This window comes from Pseudoliparis swirei, chromosome 14, assembly GCF_029220125.1.
Source record: "Pseudoliparis swirei isolate HS2019 ecotype Mariana Trench chromosome 14, NWPU_hadal_v1, whole genome shotgun sequence".
In the NCBI taxonomy this organism is placed as follows: domain Eukaryota; kingdom Metazoa; phylum Chordata; class Actinopteri; order Perciformes; family Liparidae; genus Pseudoliparis; species Pseudoliparis swirei.
Window position 1 is genome coordinate 2316413 of NC_079401.1, and position 19724 is coordinate 2336136.

General features: G+C 47.6%; 1 protein-coding gene across 1 annotated transcript; it reads right to left on the bottom strand.

The window, feature by feature from the left end:
- LOC130204791 (collagen alpha-2(V) chain-like) lies at positions 1–18026 on the bottom strand. Its single transcript, XM_056431757.1, has 55 exons — positions 17868–18026; positions 12781–12984; positions 12489–12707; positions 12096–12112; positions 11964–11996; positions 11823–11855; positions 11391–11444; positions 11208–11300; positions 11049–11126; positions 10917–10961; positions 10778–10831; positions 10585–10638; positions 10453–10506; positions 10304–10357; positions 10157–10210; positions 9936–9980; positions 9808–9861; positions 8088–8132; positions 7952–8005; positions 7724–7822; positions 7592–7636; positions 7412–7510; positions 7279–7332; positions 7077–7184; positions 6932–6985; positions 6740–6838; positions 6228–6281; positions 6044–6142; positions 5877–5930; positions 5724–5777; positions 5586–5639; positions 5419–5472; positions 5283–5327; positions 5088–5186; positions 4896–5003; positions 4758–4811; positions 4610–4663; positions 4458–4511; positions 4282–4335; positions 4090–4197; positions 3913–3966; positions 3744–3797; positions 3499–3660; positions 3293–3400; positions 3104–3211; positions 2930–2983; positions 2745–2852; positions 2608–2661; positions 2403–2510; positions 2254–2307; positions 2073–2180; positions 1538–1886; positions 1265–1455; positions 920–1162; positions 1–832 (listed from the first exon to the last, which is right to left on the bottom strand). The coding sequence occupies exons 1-55, from the start codon at positions 17959–17961 to the stop codon at positions 686–688; spliced, it is 4743 nt and encodes a 1580-aa protein (XP_056287732.1). The 5' UTR covers positions 17962–18026; the 3' UTR covers positions 1–685.
- Between the last annotated feature and the right edge of the window lie 1698 nt (positions 18027–19724).

The following is a 19724-nucleotide window of genomic DNA, read 5'->3' on the forward strand; positions in this document are numbered from 1 at the left end:
GACATTTATTCCACATTTATTCCAACAACAAACAATTTGCAATTTACAGTCATATGTTGCATTTACAGTTGGGGTTTTTAAAAGGAGATGCAAAGGTTTTCTGTTGAAAGAGTTAATCTGTTCCTGCACATAACTTAATAATTTAGGTTTAAGCATGACTTTAAATGTTTTTATTGCATTAAAATGAAGAAATACAGTCATTGCTATATTTAACTCTTGCCATATCCAGGCCCCATGACGTGCATTTACTAGAGAGAAAAAAGCCAAGTAAAAAGGTTGGATTGCTTATAATAATAATAATGTAATCTGCTCTGAGGCTACATCTCTTTCAGCTTTTATATTATTGCCTTATTTTCCTCTAGTTTATGCAACTTTACAATCCATCTCAACTCTTTTTAGGTTTCATGTCAGCGCCTCAGACTTTATTCTCTATTCCACATGCTTTTCCCCATAGATACATTTATTGACAAGGTGAATAAATTACGTCAGCGTCCTGCCGGTCGCGCTGCATATCACGCCGTACTTCATCAGCTTTTTTTGGGGAAACGCAGCCACGTGTAGAAGAACCCAACCTCCATCGACTTGTACACGCTCGCGGAAAGACGAGTCCACACACTTTAATTTACTGGTGATGACGCTGCTTCTCTAAAAAAGGGGCGTTTCTGTCCATCTTGTGTTTGTTTACTTATGAGAAGCACACAGGGCCGATGTCCAGGCCAAACTCCTGATCCGGTTTACCGACGTCCATGGGGGCCACATCCACGACGGGCAGCCGGGCAGAAGTTTGAGTCCTGAACTCGATCACCGTCGAGCCCCACTCGCCGTTTGATTTCTGAGGGGGACGAGAAAGACGTGTGAATCAGCAAAAAAAAAGTATCTTCCCGTCACGTCGGGTCACGTCTGTGAAATCGAGACTCACCGTGCAGCCGTCCTCGATGACGGTGTACCGGAGGCGAGCGTTCCCCTGGGCTCTCAGCTCCTGGCCGTTGGCGCCCCGGAGCACCAGAGCCTTCTTCAGGTTGGCGTTCCTCTCGTCCTTGTAGGCCACGCTGTTCCTGCAGTGGTACGTGATGTTCTGGTGCGACTCCTTGGACAGAAGCTGCAACAGCTTTATCTGCACCGCCACCACGTTGGACCGCTCCTCGCCGTTTCCGTAGTGGAACTGAAATCGGATGACAGCGTGACGTGATTACCGGATTCCTTTTTACGAAAGACACGACAGATTCCGAAGGAGTGAAATGCATATTTTCGATGGATTTCTTACTTTGTTTCCGCCGTTCATGTCTGCTTCAAACCAGATGGGTTTGTTGGCCTTGGGACTGGATTTGGTCCACCAGGCTTTGCGGGGAATGTTGGCCGGGTTGGCGGAGATGCAAGTTTCACCATTGTCCATATTGCAGAAGACCTTGATGGCATCTTTCGTGCTTCCTTGATTTGGATCAATCCAGTAGTCGCCTGAATCAAAGGATACATTGATGAGTCAGAGTACATATGGGGTGCTGGTCTAAACATAGATAATGGCAAACAGCAGCCTCACCGCTCGTCTTCTCGGGGTAGCACTGCTTGATGTCCCGGCAGGTTTTCCCAGGGTTCAGCTGGCTGCCATCCGGACTGCGGAGGGTTTGCAGATGTCCGCTGAGGGTCTTCAGCGTGGCGTGGATTCCGGTGTCCGCGCGCAGGGCGGCCGACTTCTTATTGGGGAGGGCTTCGTCTTGATTGAACTCCGGAAGATGAGGAGGCTCGGCAGCCACGTCGTCCTCTAAGAACGCCTCGGCGTGGCGGATCCCCTCGTAATCGTAAGCGCCGCCGAAGTGGTCCTGCATACCCGCGGTGGGAGGGCCGGGGGGGCCTGGAGCGCCAGACGGTCCCGCATCTCCAGGTGGACCCTGACGAGGAAAAGGATAAAGATGAGTTTGCCATTCTCGCGGTGGGAACTAACCCTTGACGGGATTTCTCAACAGCAATGAAGCCGAGAGATTGATTCCTAACAACCTCACGTCGTTGCAGTCACTGAACTTGTCTCAGAAGCGGATTGTTTGTCACATGAAACGATGGATGCCATCTTGTGTCACCTGTGCACCGATGTCCCCGCCGGACCCTCTCCTTCCAGGAGCGCCCATCGGTCCTGGCTGACCGATGTTTCCTTCGTTTCCTGGAGGACCGGACACTCCTTGAGGACCCTGTAGGATACAAAGTGAGTCATCAACACCGCTTGGTAAGACGGAGCTTCACGAGGTTCTGTTGTACACTCACCCTCGGACCAGCTGGTCCAACGATACCCGTCGCCCCTGCGTCGCCTGTGGCACCCTGAAATAAAGAAGAACGGCATCTCATCGTCTGAAATATTCGGTAGCAGCTGACCGCTGGTTGAGTGTGAGAAGTGTTTTAAAGACTTTGCTTACGGTTGTTCCTGGCAAACCGTCGAGCCCGGTGAACCCTCTGTGTCCTTTCTGTCCCCTATCTCCTTGGTCTCCAACTGCTCCTTTTTCTCCCTGTGGTCCTTGAGGGCCCTGAAGTCAGACGCAGGATGAGAAAACAATGTTTCACTCCGAAAGTTTTTAGTTGGCGTTTTGGGGAATCCACAAGGTCAAACATTCTCATGCTTACCACTTTCCCCCGTACTCCAGTTGCTCCTTGGGATCCAGAAGATCCTGGTGCACCCTAAACTCAAAACAAGCAATCAATCAACAGAGCTATTGATATGTGATTGACAGATGGAGCATATTGTTATTTGTGAAACTCACTGTCTCGCCCCTTTGTCCTGGACCGCCCGTCATCCCCACAGAACCCTCGTTTCCTGCAGACCCTGAAGTACCAGCCAGACCCTCTGAACCAGCATTACCCCGATCGCCCTGCAAAGACCCGCCGGTCAGAACATGCCGCCGTATGCATGGTAGCATCAGAACATCCGGTCCACTAAAGATCTTACCCTGGCCCCGATGAGGCCGTCCGTCCCTGGAGGCCCGTCTGCTCCAGCGATACCCTGAATAAACACAGACAATGACACAATAAAGTCCTCAAGAGCCCAAGTTCTACTATATCATCTCACTCTATGTTCCACTGGCGTACAGCGGTTCATGTGTGAGGTAGAAACTCCACACACCCGAGGGCCGGCGTCTCCTCTTGGCCCTTTGGCTCCCGATGGACCGACTCCACCGGCGGGCCCCGTGCCGCCCTGGACTCCAGACGCTCCGGCTTTCCCAGGTGGGCCCTGAGGGGTCAATCCATTAATGAATCAATCAACGCAAGACGTAGTGGGAGTGGCTTTGTGCAAAGAACGGCGAATCCTCACAGCAGGACCGGGCATTCCCAGTAAGCCCGCCTCCCCTCTGAGTCCTGGCTGACCCACAATGCCTCGCTGCCCTGCGGCGCCAGCAGGTCCCAGAGGTCCATCCGGACCCTGGTGGAGAAAACAAAGAGCAGAGAAGCGATTGGAACGTCTCAGGGTGTGTTTGCGTACGCTAGAGCACTGTGCCGCTCAAAAGGTGACGGTCTTACCCCAGGACCGTCCTCTCCAGAGTCTCCCTTCTCTCCGGCGCTGCCCGGTGCCCCTGAAGCTCCGCTCTCTCCTTGACGTCCCTGAGATCCGTTATCCCCGATGACCCCGGCAGGTCCCGACTTTCCTGGAGCTCCTATTGGCCCCTCTGGCCCAACAGCACCCTGAAACACACACACCTCAGTCCAGAGTCCAGGAAAAGCAACTGTCACTTTTTGAATCCACTTTTTAGAACCAACAAACTCACATTAGAGCCAGCTGGTCCGACTCTTCCGGGCAGTCCAGGAAAACCAGTCGAGCCCTGTGGGAAGAACACACTCCCAATAAGATGCACTCTCATGGTAATAACATAAAGACTGTTTATACACCACGCTAGAGTTAGAAAACAAAGAAACTAAAGATGGAGCCGAGCTCACCGTGGCCCCCAGGGTCCCTCTGCCACCTTTCAGGCCCGTCACACCAACAGGGCCCTAGAAACACACACACACACACACACACACACACACACACACACACACACACACACACAAGCGTAGCATGTAGACATGTTGTCGGACCATTTTCTTCCCAGTTTTATAGTTCGATGTGTTTACCTGTCCTCCTGACTTCCCAGCCATCCCCTGTGGTCCAGGAGCTCCTCCCTCTCCCTTCAGTCCGCCCTCACCTGCGTCACCTTTGACCCCAGGTTGACCATCGGGACCCTTTTGACAGACGCAGGAAATCAATCACGCCTTTTCTTGGTTTATTCGTCTGTATATTTGGGACGCGAGTGCCCTGCCACTTACAGCGGATCCGGGGAAGCCAACGGCGCCGGCGGGACCGGTGGAACCAGTAGAACCCTGTTAACACGAATACACACAAATACACACAAATACACACTTCACCAGGAGGAAACGGAAGTCATTCAAAGGAGATTTCTCGTCAGTTCAATGTCAGTTGTAAAGTCTGGAGTTGTACTGACAGCGATTCCTCGGGTGCCTCGGCGTCCTGCAGGTCCGGACGGGCCCGTTTCACCCTGAGTAAAAGGAACAAGTTAATGAAAGGATTTTATTTCATACGTCATATTACTCATTTAAGGTCCTAAATAGCTGACACTCATTATCATCTGCTCACCTTCTCTCCATTGGGTCCATTAGAACCAGCAGGTCCCACAGAACCAGGAAGTCCCTTTTAATGCAATGAAACACAACGATTACACGTAAGAAACCCAAGTTTCAGATCATCGGCCACTGGCGGGTTTGTTTTCGGTCCATGGACTCACCCGAGCACCGTCAGCGCCGGCGTTCCCCTCCAGTCCGACTCCCCCAGACGAGCCCTGTAGAAGAAACCAGCCTCAGGTCCATCTCCTCCACCGGGGTCAAGTCGGTGGAGGAGACGGTGTCTCTAGTGTTTGACTTACTGCATCTCCCTTGGGGCCTGAAGGTCCGGATATACCTCTCTCTCCGGACATCCCCATAAGTCCTGGACCACCTCCCTCTCCTGCAGCACCCTTAGAACCGATGCCACCCTGAAATGGACCAGGCACCTCCGTTAGAGCTGGCCGCCGAGCAGCGGCGTTCTGCACGAGTCAGCATCTTTACGGTTACGCTACCTTTGACCCGTCTGGTCCTGGTCCACCTGGACTACCTTTAGATCCCGGCAGCCCGTTGGACCCGATGCCCCCTCTCTCTCCTGGAGGTCCTCGTTCGCCCTGAGAGAGCAACCCGCGGATTAAGTTACGCAACAATCCCTCGTGTATGAAATAACTCGAAGACGTGTGGTTCTGAGATGAGACCGATGGACTCACCCTGAGTCCGGTTCCCCCGCTAACACCGGCTTCTCCAGCAAGACCCTGGGAACAAACAAATAATATCGTAAGAGCTTCTAAATAAAAATGTTTTTGACGATAATCTCTTTTTTAAAGCTTTTTTTTGGGTCTCTACCTCAACACCTGGTTTTCCTGACTCTCCGGGTGGTCCTGGTACTCCTGGCAAACCCTAATAAACACCAAACATTTTAATATTTAATGCTTATAACAATATTTAGAATCGCATACTCAATATGTTGAAATAAATGTATTGTTTTTAAATAAGTATGAGGTTTAGTGTACCTGGAAACCATGCAGTCCCTGTGGCCCGTGCTCTCCCCTCTTCCCTGAAAGACCCTGAAAAAAATTTAAATAAAATAAATCATCTCAACATCATGTTGAGTTATGATGACGAGGATGTCGGACGTGTTAGATGCTTACAGCTGGACCGGTTGGACCGGCGGCGCCTTCCTCTCCATCTTTTCCATTCACCCCCTAGAAGAGTGACAGCCTCTATCAGGATATGACTGATGTGTTTATGATTTACTATGAAGCATGAATAGAGTTTAAAATATCAATATGAAAGAAACTTGCCCGTTGACCTGGAGACCCGGAGCTTCCAGCTTCTCCAATTTTCCCGGCATCACCCTGAAAACCAAGAGGCACAGAGAGCACCGTCACCTGTTGCTGCAGAAGATATCTGACTACACATATATAATATATATGATATAACATATGTACAATATGCAATAAGTACTGACAGCGAAGCCTTTCGGTCCCGGCAGGCCCATCCGACCCGCTGACCCTCGGCCCCCCGCCGACCCACCGGGCCCCTGTTTGCCGTCATCTCCAGCCGAGCCCTGGATGAACCAAAGTAAACGTTAATATCATCGGTCCCGAGTTATTATTATGTCATAAAGTGTCGGTGAGCATGAGTTATCGTACCATCGGGCCTTGCTTTCCCTCCGATCCCTGGGCGCCGAGAAGTCCCGACAGACCCTGTGACATCACACACAAGCTGCGTCTCATTCTGTGACGTTTTTATTGGGTGAATATTGAACAGTACGCTAGACGGAGAAGAATATTCCTGATGTTTACTATATTTCACGCTTTTTTTCTGCAGCGAGGTCAAAGGTTAAACCCCAAAAGTATATATATATAAAATAATATATATAAAATATATATATATAAATATATATATAAATATATATATTTTAAAAATATATTAAATATATATATAAAAAAATATATATTAAATATATATATAAAAATATATATATTTATATAAAAAATGATATCTATATAAAAAATGTATATATATATATAAAAATAATGGTTAAAACATTGGAGGTCAGCAAATAAAAAAGAATCTTTTCTCCCGATGTGAAGTTGCTCTGACTGCCTGTCTGCACACATACTAATTATTTTGTATACATTAAATGATATGTCTGCTGTACCCGAGCTCCTGTGAGGCCCGACTCTCCATTACGTCCCAGATCCCCAGATAAACCTTTGGCGCCGGTCGACCCGGCCACGCCTCTCTCGCCCACGGCTCCCTGTTTGGTTCAGAAGCACAGAAACACACGTCACGGTCTGGAATAATCAGAACTAACACATTATCAAATGACGTGCATGGTCAGCGCCCTCGCCTTGTGTCCGGGTAGACCATCTCCACCTGGGAAACCTCTGTTTCCTGGAGCTCCCTAGAAAACAAAAGAACAGCAGATTCACCTCAGGCCCAGAGATCCTCTGCTCAAAGGATTGTAAATAAACAGGAAGTAGAAGTCGACTGACCGACTCCCCTTGAGCTCCTGGAGGACCGGAGGATCCAGCATCCCCTCGGAGTCCACGTTTCCCGTCCTCTCCCATCGGGCCCAATGGACCTGGAATACCGTGGTCACCCTAAACACAGCAAAATCAATAATCAGACAATCGATCATCGGACTCATTCATAAATAACAAAATAACAATCAAAATGGACTCTTTCTCAGCTTACTCTCTCTCCCTTGAACCCAGCATCTCCTTTGAATCCAAACAGTCCGGCTTCTCCCTGCAGAGGATCAGACAAGCCGGAGGTCAGAACATCGTCTGACTCGTCAAAGACAGTCAGAGGCAACAGGAGCTGGTACCAATTGGCCCTTGGGTCCGGTGGTTCCTGTGGTCCCCTGGGAGCCGGGGGGGCCGGGTTGCCCCAACAGCCCTGCTGGACCCTGGAGACCTGCGAGACCCTGAGGAGAAGGAGAGGGATGCAGATTTGAGTTGAAGACATTTTTACAGACACATGTGTGTTTTTTGTGTTGGATACTCACTCCTGATCCACGGCCGCCGGGAGCTCCGTCAGGTCCTGGAGCGCCCTGTTCAAAAATATGAATTCAGACCAACGGCGTGCGCTCACTCTGCCGGTTTAGATGTGAAGCGCCAACAATGACTTTGTAGCACACCTGCAGGCCCGACAGTCCAGCTGGGCCCACGTGGCCCCCGTCCCCTCTGGGACCCTGCTGTCCTGGAGTCCCTCTGACCCCGGACGGTCCTGCTTCACCCTGCGGCCCAACATGTCCAGTTTGAGAGTTAATTATAGTTTTAACACTAAAGAGCGTCAACGTCATGTTCAGTGGAGCATAATAGTATCACTAAATGAAAGCTGAAAACTTCTAGAAAGAGTATCTCACCTTCATTCCTGAGTTACCGGGAAATCCTACAACTCCGGCGATTCCTATTGGACCCTGTCGTGAAAGGACATGTTGTTAAATAGTCAAAACTTTTATTGTGGAATAAATAACAACAATATTAGATATGAGTCCTTACCAGAGGACCAGCTTTGCCAACATGGCCGCTTTCTCCACGTTTCCCCTAAAGGAGAAAGAGAGTTACTCAACCCTCCAGCTCCACCTCCACCCTCCAGCTCCACCTCGACCCTCCAGCTCCACCTCGACCCTCCAGCTCCACCTCGACCCTCCAGCTCCACCTCAACCCTCCAGCTCCACCTCGACCCTCCAGCTCCATCTCAACCCTCCAGCTCCACCTCAACCCTCCAGCTCCATCTCGACCCTCCAGCTCCACCTCAACCCTGCAGCTCCACCTCAACCCTCCAGCTCCACCCAACTTTTTCTCTCTGGCTCTCTCCGAAGGCGGTCGCATTTTTTCTCTCCCCCCCCCTTCCCATGACCTTCCCTTCCCTGCTTGGCTTCTCTCGTCATGTCTTGTCTGTCTCTATACTGGAGAGACTCTCTACGCATCGCTCTTCGAACTAAAAACCATGGACGTAATCAACTGGTCCTTAAACGCAATTGACACCATCTTCTCGACGAGAAGCTCGGGTTCGGGGGAACCTGCCTGTCCTGCTGGGACGAATGTTGCTGGATACACGATGGACGCGTGGGGGAAGTGGCGGGTCTTGTGCCTAGCACCACTCTCCGTGGAGGACGTAGAAGACATCTACCTATTCGGAACTATGATTACAGGATTTCTGCTGTTTGGATTTGGCGCTGCCCTGGCTTATCGGAAAATTAAGGAAACGGTGACAGCTGTAAAAGCCCCTAAGGCTGCCCGACATGATTGACGTTGGGTAGAGTTGTTGGCACTCAGACTGTGGCATTAAACCGCCAGAATGATAACATCGTGGAGAAGCTGACGGCTCTGCAAATGAAAGTGGATCGATTTGAAATCCTATTGGCAAACGGGAGGAAGATGGAGGAATAGTGGTTGCGCAAAATTGAAATGCAGCTACTGGAAGACCAAACAATCCCAATCTTATCTGCTTTCGGCTCCCTTACCAGGACGGGCCTTGGCCAAGGCCGTTACTGGAACAACAACTCCCCCGAAGATCACTGAAACGAGAATCTCTTTCATTCCCTTCCCCCTATCCACAGACACCTGTGGTTGTTTTCTCCCCAGGACCCTTCAAGGCTATCTCCATGGCAACGACCATCTTGCGGACTGAGAACTTTGTCTGTTGTGGCCTGGGGGAGGACGACATAACAGGCCACACTCACACGAACTTAACATACACTGAAATGCATTCACTACCCCCCTCCCCCATCCCACGCCTTCGTCTGCTTCGTCCCCCCAGTGTGACAGGACGGGGCTGTGATCGGCGCTGTAATGGCTGAAGGACCGGGCTGGCTGCTTGTCGGTGCTGGTCACCTCCTGCCCCCAATGGCTGGGCTTAGATCACCCAGTCTTTGGCTTACCTCCCCTCCCCCCTTCCTACTCGTTGCAATTTATGTTTAAGATGTATGTGCTTATGTGCTAAGGTGTTTTTTTCCTGCTCCCACACTGTACCCCTAGGGGCATAGTCGGGGGGTTGTTTTTTTCTCGCCTCTCTTCCCTCATGTTATGCTGTAATCTTCCATCCCCTTTCTTTTCAATTTCGTTGCTTCTGTACCTGTACTCTATGCAATGACAATAAAACCCATATCATATCATATATCATATCATAACCCTCCAGCTCCACCTCGACCCTCCAGCTCCATTTCAACCCTCCAGCTCCACCTCACAGTTCTCCAGACGTTTGGTGTTCTCTTACCAGAGGACCGGTGGGTCCGTGTCGGCCTCGTTCTCCCTGCATGCCCGCCGAGCCCTGAAACGAGAAACTCTGACTCAGCATCTGTGTGACGGCCAGCTGTGTGAGATGCTCTGTGCTGTGATACCTACCAGTGGGCCTGGAGCACCCATCACACCCGGAGTACCAGATTTACCCTGAAGCACACGAGGAAGGGGTGAAAGATGTATTTAAATCCGGCTCGATATGACATATGTAATGCATCCTGGGACATGTAGGCTCTGCCGAAGAACTCAGCTTGCCCAAGCTTTTGCTTTAATGGTTTACATCAACTCTGACTGGACTTCCACATCGAAGGCGCACGACTTCCTACCTTAGTTCCGAGCGCTCCAGATTCTCCTTTTGGCCCAGAAATACCGCCAGTTCCCTGTTGCAGAGATTAAAATGAACGATAATGTAATAAGTCTGAGATGTCTCTGACATTAATGGACACAGTGAGGAGAGGTGTTGATGATATCACCTTGTGGCCCTTCAGTCCTGGATGACCAGGAAGTCCTGGGAATCCTCTCGCTCCCTGAATTGAAAGAAATAATCAACACACACTCTTTGCAAAGAAAGTTTAGATCATAAAAAAAGTTTAATATATCATGATGGAGGACTGGGACTTACCAAAGATCCGTGAAATCCTGGTTCTCCGGCACCACCTGCAGCTCCAGCCTCTCCCTGAGCAGGAAAAACCCAAAGTAATTAATAAAAGATCATAACTGATGGATAACGACTGATAATGTACGTTCCACTCACATCAGGTCCGGTTTTCCCAAGAGGCCCGTCTTGTCCTCGGTGACCCGGTTCCCCCTGTGAACACACACACGGACTCAGGAACACAGTTTTTCTTCAGCACAGTTACATTTAGATCTCGTACTGCAGGTTCAGAGACAAGTTTAGATACTTTAAAAATATAAAATATGATACGAAGAGGCGGAGAGGTTCCTACCATCGGTCCCGGGTCCCCGGCCTCCCCTGGATACCCCTGAGCCCCTGATGGACCCTAAACAGAGAGGATGGAGATCGTGTTCCTACATCTAGACTCACACTTGTGTTCATTACATCTTTGCTTGGAGGAGAAAACGTACTTGTGGTCCATGCATCCCTGAAGGTCCACGTGGTCCTGGTTCCCCCTGAAATAAACACATTTCACACAGCGCGGGTTACATCTCTGTGTATAAACATCGTCATCGACTCGTCCGGCGCCGCGCAGCACTCACGCCGGTACCCGTCACCATCCCAGCCAGACCGGAGGCCTTCTCCCCGAAGCCGCCGGCTATCTGTGCCACCAGGTTGCCCTTTTTGGGAGGAAAGAGAAATGTTAAGAAAAAGAAAATGTCAAAGAAAAAGTCGATGTGAAAACTTAGAGACGAACTCACCCCGGGGTGCGTGGGGTGGCCCGCGGGTCCAAGCCGTCCGGGGTTTCCTGGTACGCCGGGCTCTCCGTCGAATCCTTGAGGCCCCGTTAATCCCTGCAGGGTGAACGACGATGATTTAATAAATACTGATGTTTTCATAATAAAAGCTTGCATGAGCAGATTAACTTGTTCTTCCGGACTGACCCTTCGGCCTTTGAAGCCTGTCTTTCCAGTTTTTCCATGAGCTCCTGGAGGACCCTGCACCAGAAGCACAAGTATCAGAGATACATGTTGTGTCCATGAGTTATGATGTCTGCAGACCGCTGGTAGCTATGTAAATCATTGCGCAATCGGCCCGGGAGTCTTCGCACAGATGCAGCTTCATTTCTTTGGCTTTCCTAGAAAGCAGGTTGACCAACATCACTGCAGTTATGACTTAATATTAATATCCTGCGCGTGTTTTCAATCATAAGCACGATGAAGACATGCTGGCGCCCTCTAGTGTCGAGCTCCGTGAAAAGAGATCGTTCAAAAACAATCCTTCTGTCATCAATTCTTAATAAAGATTTTTTGCATTATATCTTCTATTATAAGTTAAAAACAAAAACAACAGAGAGAGAATAATCAAAAACACACCGCGGGTCCTGAAGGTCCAGGGAATCCCACCACCTGAGAGCAACAAGAAAGAACATTTTAACTTTCAATTAGAGGCAGAAATATATATATATATATGTAAAATTCAATTGCATGTACACACATAATTGTGAGATTACGTACATATGGGATATCGCCTGGTTCCCCTTTCTCTCCCTATAAATAAAAAATATTTAAAACTTACGATATAGGTGATATTTGCTTTTAAATATTGATAATATATATATATAATATTGTGAATGAACCACAACTTACCTTGAAGCTCATCATTTCTTTTGGAAAAACATATACAAAAGAAAGTTATTTACATTTATATTCATCAACGTTGTCTGCAGGTATACTCTTCCTAGCCTAAACGATTTATGTAATTTCTACTGCATTTAGTAATTTTGCATGAAAGATTCTGTTTTTCTATTAAACTTTATGATTCTCAAGTCTTAACGCCCTCTAAAAGTCATGCACTTTCACATTATTTCTAAAATCAGACACTTTAAAGACACATTTTAATGTATTCATATCAGTATTCCATATTCTATTGGTACATTTTCTCACAGTAATTATATCTTTTGCACCGTGTTTATTGTTAGGCACCAAAACCCAAGTCCGATTCCTCTAAACCGTTGATTCTGATTGGTCGGCTGGTCTCACCTGTCGTCCTCCTGGCGCTGGCGAAGCTCTCGCACACGGGGCAGCACTCCCCGTCGGGCGTGACCTGCTTCTCGCAGCCGGACAGCAGCTCACACTGCACCTGGTCGCACACGGCGACGCCGTTGTCGCACGCGCACACGCGACACGCCTCCGGCTTCCAGATGTCGTCGTGCCGGTGGACCTCGCCATCCACCGAGCAGCTTTCCTTCTCCTTCTCATCTGGAGGACGGACATTTTTAAAAAGAAGCTCCCGCCGAATACGACAACGCGACGGGAATGTGAATACCTTTACCTGCGGGGGCTGAGGACGGAGCTGCAGTCAAGCACACGGGGCAACACTCGCCCTCGGGGGTCACCGTTTCCTCACAGACGCCGAGGTCCTCGCAAACCACGTCCTCGCACATGGCGGTCCCCGTAACGCACGCGCAGATCCGGCACGGCTCCGGGTTCCACATGTCGTTGTGCGCGTAGACGATTCCATTTTCTGTGCAGGTGTCTTCACGACAACAGATGACACAGAGACTTGGAATTAGCCTCCTAAATTCAACAGTCAAGTTCAACAATTGATGCTTTTCTTTCGATTTCTTGAGAAGACTGACCCCATGTTGTCGATGATGTCTGAGTGGTGTTTTCATCTTTCACCAGCAACATACTCAGTGTAATGCCATGGAAGAAGTAGCCATGTCTATTAAAGCCTCTCTGACGAGATATTTTTGTGATTTTAAGTTTATTTTTTGTCTGTCAAAAGAAAAAATCCTTGTGCAGCCGACTAATCTTAGACAGGTGACGTGTATCTTTAAAACTTTAAAACTGTGCACGTACGGGCTTTAAAAATGCATCTTTGTCGAGAAAGAAACACTCAATATGGATGAAATGGAAAGAAACTCACAAAGAGGCGTAAAGAACCAACAATTTGTTAATTACTGTCATCAAAAGTGCATTTAGAGTGCAATGAACAACAACTGACAACAGCAACGGACAACAGATCCAGAGGTCCCTCTTTCCTCTTTCTCAGCTGATATGCATGCTATTTATATCTTTTCTCCAAAAGATGAGTGCAAAGGGATTATTCAAGTCTCTTCTATTTTAAAACCACAGAAAATGTCCACATCCATAAACAAAGATGGATTGGTAAAGGTGGATATGAATGCATCACGCAGACCCACATTAAATATGCATAACCCGTTTTATTGTTTTAATCCATATTGTGGGTGATGCCCTTTCCTCATGGGGCAAAATAAACATGTGCGATTTCCCTTAACTATAGGGCACATGCATAAAACCCACCAGTACATCAAGAACAAATCTTTCACTATAATTACTCCACATATTTGGCAAATCTCTGAGACGCGTAGAGTCACTTTCCTCTTTTCAAACATCTCCTCCAGAGGTTTAAAGCCATCACGATTCGTGTGGCTCTGTAATTGCTCAAAAAACAAATAAAACAACTATAAACACAAAAAGGGGAACGCTTGTGTAACACTGGGACCACAGAAGACCAGTAGGCCACCTACTGGTCTGGTAGTCCTGCTCATTACAACACCCACTGTTTATCTACAGCCGCGCTTCCTGTGTTAACACATGACGTTCAGTTGTATAAAGTAAAGATAAACAGATATTTCTAACCTGTTTATTCATTCTGTCATCATTTAAAACACTTTAAAATGTCTAAATGTCTTTTTCTACAAGTGTTTTCACTTATTCTGGCTAATTAGATCATATTTTGAACTAATATGATGCCAAATGGACCTGTACTTGTTTTAGTCTTCCGACCAATCAAATGTTGCCATTCATACACCCCATTTTTTAAATAACACCACAGCAGAGGATGCATGTTGGAAAAGGTGGTCCAACAAGGCCACCACTCCCTAAATATAGTATTGTTTATGCTATTGTTTGATTTAATAACATAAAATTAAACACACACATCTTTAAGGACATATCTCAATACCATAACAAGATAATGTAACTGCAGTCCCCCTCCTGGCCAGCAGGCGGCACCCATTACTAAGCAATGCAATAAAAACCAGCAACAGGCATGAATTCATGTCCCTGAACGCCTCATAATTATGACCCAGCAGTCTTAAAGGGAGATTCCACGGATTCTACGCATCAGAGGGATTTCATAGTCACGTGAGCTCCACTCGAATCAAAGGATGTCACTGAGTTGCATGATGGGAAATATTATCACATGGTGCCAAAAGTGGGTTGAATCTGAAAGACATGATGCATTAAAATGTAGTTCCAAACTATGTATTACTGTAATAATTATATGGCAGACAGACTGCACTTGAGCAAGGCACCGACGATCAGCGGCCAGTGACTAGACTGTGGTCTAGTCACACCTCGGGGCTGTGAATGTGTGTGAATGTGTCTGTGAATGTGTGTGAATGTGTGTGTGTATGTGTGAATGTGTCTATGAATGTGTGTGTGAATGTGTGTGTGTGTGTGTGAATGTGTGATCTTCCTAATGTCTCCACCTGAAGATGATAGTTTGGCACATTATCTTTCATTAAATCTCACCACGAGGTAAAGAAGTCAAATGTGTATAAAGTCCTTTGATGTATTAAGTTGTTTTATACATTTAAAATGACATCAAGAAGAAAAAAATACTTGAACAATAAAACAAAAGTTTGACACTTTAACCGGGTTAAAATATTAAAAAGGGGATGAGAGATCCTTTGTTGTGATGTTGTTTCTTAAGGAATTAATATAATTGTTCGTTGCAGCACTAAAGGCCCAGGGATGGATTAACCAACGGGCCTACCGGGCCCAGGCCCAGGGGCCCATGAGCTCAGGGGGCCCGTGAGCTCAGGGGGCCCATGAGCTCAGGGGCCCGTGAGTTCAGGGGGCCCGTGAGCTCAGGGGGCCCATGAGCTCAGGGGGCCCCTGGGCCTGAGCCTCCGCGCGTGACGTCGCTGTGATTAACATTGTATTGATATGAATATGATGATATGACACGATGCGCCGTAGCGGGTATATGCTAGGCTTAAGTCATTCATGTCAGTAACAGGGCCCCAATAGTCCTACTGAGGGATGGATTACCGAACGAGCCTACCGGCACCAGGGGCCCATGAGCTCAGGGGGCCCCTAATCCAGAGCCTCTGCGTGAAGTAGCTGTTATTAACTTTGTATTGATATGATGATATGACACGATGCGCCATAGCCAGTATATGCTAGGCTTAAGTCATTCATGTCATGGTCATATAATTCGCGTTATGTTGTCTGCTCAGCTCCAGTATCGTTGTTCCATACGGACTGTTTTGTTAGCGATGTAAAAAAAAAAAAATATATAAAAAAATAAAAAAATGTGACTTTTTTTGTTGACTTTTTTTTTTTTTTTTTTTGCGGGTGGGGGGGGGGCCTTGACACGTCCAGGCCCAGGGGCCCGTGGTTTCTTAATCCGTCCATGTAAAGGCCATTTAATCAATCTAAATAATGTTTTTATTTCTTTTTAATTGCAGTGTATTTCTTTTACAACGCAGGAAAAGAAAGAAAGAAAAGTATCAGGAAAAAGTGCCAAACTAAGAAAGAAAAAAAGAAGAACAAAAATGGCCACCTGCTCCGAGCGCCGAGGGTGTATTTTAATCCGGGACGTCCTAAGTACTGATTATGTGGTGGAGCCTCTCCCCGCGAGGAGGGAGGCTGCTCCTCAAGGAGCTGGAGTTATTTCAGAGTCAAACCACCGCGGCTGTATTTTACGTTTGGCTCGGCTACAACTTGCGGTCGCGTCTTTATTTGGGCGAGCGCCGAGGTGCCACACCCGGAGGCCTCCTGCCGGGCCCCGAGGAGCGTCTGGCAGGCTGCAGCGCGAGCACGGCGGCTCCCGGAGCTTCGCTTCAGGCCGAGTTGTGCAGCGTGTTCAGAAAAGAAGTACAATAATCAAAAACTATACTTTTGATAGGCGTTTAAATGTGATTACGCTCAGATGTTCAGGACGACGGCAATTATGGTGACTAACTGTGGGTTTCTTTTAAAGTGGGAACCCTGTGGCGGTGTGGTTTGCAGACGCACAGACCTCCTGAACTCAGGTTTATTATTACACAATATTCTGCCCACATAAACTGCACCTTGGGCCAGTGGTTCCCAAGCTAAGACTCCACAAGATGATTAATATGCTATTTTCATCTTCTTTATCTTAATTGTCCCAGCCAGGGAACTAAGAAAGTCATTAAATCGTGTTTTCATCATGTAGGAGAGTCGTTTTCTGAGACGATTTGAGGAGGAACGTTCAGTCACACACACACACACACACACGTTACATTCATTAGACCACAGCTGTGGAGCCAGATTCTACTGCTGTAATTTCCCAATTAATCGCCGATTAAATCCAATATTGAGTCTTAAAATCAACCGACAGATAAAGCTTCATCTTAAAGGGCAACAAGCCCATAAAGACACGCTCTGTTTAACTAGAAGCTAACATACTGACGTGAAAGTAACAGTTTAGCATAGCTTAGCATAAAGGACCATGGAGAGACCATGGAGACTGGAAGAGTTGTTGCAAACCTTCAACTCCAATAAAGCACAACAACTTTAAGACTTCTTCCTTCTAGAACAATGGATGTCATATTTAGCTTTGACTGATTTTCCACCTTTCTAGATTCAACCTTTGCTCTGGTTCACGGGGACAGAATCAGCTTCAGACTAAACACCTCTAAGTAAAGTCCTTCCTAGTGAAGGTGTATGCATATTTCATATCCAGCATCCTCTCTCTCTCTCTCTTTCTCCCTCTGGGTGTGTCTTTGGCCCGATGTCCGACCAAAATTAGTGGCCTGCTTTTGTCCGTCCCATCTGCAAGGCCACATCATTATAGCCGTGGCACTCAAAACCCCATCATTCAGCACCGAAATAGTCCTGCAGCCTATGGAGGGGAGGATGGAGGGGGGGTACATTCAGTGGGACATTTTTTTTTAGACCTCATCTTTGAGACCTTCATTCGGAGATGTTGTGTCGGTCCTTTAAGCTTCGATATGATCGTGAACACTTTTCACGAGATGATTTTCGGTCTTAGTCATCACTTCTAATTAAGCCTCTCTGGCTGGTGGGTGTGATTTTAACCTTTAGTTCCCAAACCACAGGGCCAGTGTGGTCCAGGCTGCTGGGAGGCGAGAGCAGCCCAATTTAAAACACAAAAATATGCACGAGATCGGAAAACCTCCCAAACCACCTACAGCTTTAAACAAGAGCCTCATGTGGAAGACAACATTCATAAAAACAAAAAACAGACACAGAGGTAAACGTTTCCACAGGGCTCGTGAATCAAAAGAGGAAACATGATGTATTCGGCCTTAAGCAACTTTTCATGAGCATAACGTTTATTTTGCATGAATCTGTCATTAACTAATCGGCTCCACAGTCCGGGCCTCCGTCACTTACCTTTCTCGGCGTCTTCTTGGCAGCTCACGGCGATCACCTGAGCCAAGGTGAGCAGCAGGCCGACGGTAATCCCTGAGCGTAACGAGGGGCCCATGTCTGCACGCCGGACCGGTCGGAGAGAGAGAGAGAGAGATAGAGAGACTCCAACCCGAAGCTACAGCATCCAGAAAAATCCAAATATCCCTGAGTGGAGCTCCTGGATGAGCGATTACTGCAAACTGAAACAGGCTCCCTCTTTACCCCCCTCGCCTCCTCCCTCCTTCTCCTACTCTCCTCCTCCTCCTCTCTCATCCTCTTTCCTTGAATTATCCTCCTCCTCTTCCTTGAGGCTCATACCAGTCGCCTTGAAAGATGCAGCTAATTAAAGGCTGGGATGAAATTTGTCCATGATGAAAAACCAAAACTATTTAAAAAAAAGACTTTTAAGCTTCTAGTTGAGGATTTCTTTTGAGGATGAGTAAAGTTAGGCTTAGTGGCTCCACTAAGCCTAACTTTTTTTATCAACAACTTATGTGACATGATGGATGACCAAGGAAGTGAATAGACGAGTATCTGAGAGAGACCATTTCAGAGAAGAAGTCACTTTTTATTGTATGTTTGTGTTCCAATGGATGTGTCTGTATTGTGTTTGCGATTCGTTGCGCTGCCCCCTAGTGGCCAACGCGGTTTAATCCCGAGAACATGAAGATTTGTAAAATCCCACGCAACGCAGCCGGCGTCAGAGCGAAGGGAATAATCTGTTCTGGACATTCTTATCCACCTGAATCTGCTCTGCAGCCTGAGCGGTTTACAAGGTGCGCGTTGCGTTCACCTGATGTGTTTTCCAGCGTTCCGCTCGGCCCGAGCCGACCGGCGGCCCCCGACGTTCCGGAGGAAGGGGAACAAAAACCACCACCGTGTCTGTTCCTGTACGCAGAATACTGCGTTCTTAACGAGAGGCGTCCAGCTGCCGAGGGCTTTCCCGAAGTCTCACGTCTCATCGGGGGGCCGAGGTGGATTTCACTTGTTTGCTTTGGGGGGGGGGGGGGGGGGGCAGGAAGTGAGATGAGAGCAGGCTGGTTTCCCATTAAAGAAGCCAGAGGGCCACGAGGGACCGAAAGCCAAGCAGACGGCAAGGTTCCTCCAATCGGATGAGACCTCAGCTTCTGCACATTCAGAGGTTTTAATGAAGGAAAGATCTGTTTATCACTCAAGTGTCAGTTCGAGATGTCATGTAGGGAGTCCACCTCCACCTCCTTCCACATCTGTGACTATCATCCTGCAAACATGAGGATTTATTGTACAGCTGCCAAGATGCTGCAGGACATCGAGAGGAATTACAGGGAGAGGGACGCGCAGAGAAATAATGCTGACCTCAGCTTCTTACATGTGGCGTTTCAAAAACCTGAAAAACATACGGGCTATTTCTGGAGGTATGGACCAGACAGCCGTGTAACCACATCAGCAGAGATACACACACACACATGCACACACACACACTGAACAAAAATAACTGCAATGAAAACACGTTAGATGTCACAAAAAATAGGTTTTTTTAGGGCTTTTAGAGAAATGTATGTCAGAAGAAATCCTGAAATAGTTTTCTCTCCTGGGTACATATTAATTTACATGACACCTGTTCACTTTGAGGCCAATGATGCCTGTGTTTTATGTTTTATTAATATTGTTTTAAATTAGAAAAGTCCCGTCTTAATGTTTTTACTGTTGCTGCTGCACTGACTGATGAGGCGGCAACTTAATTGAGTTCTTTTACAATGACAATGAACACTTTTACCTTTACCTTAAAGAACACATGAAAACATATCATTTAATTCTATGTTTTTATCTGAGCTGGTGAAAACAGAAAGATCCTCGTGT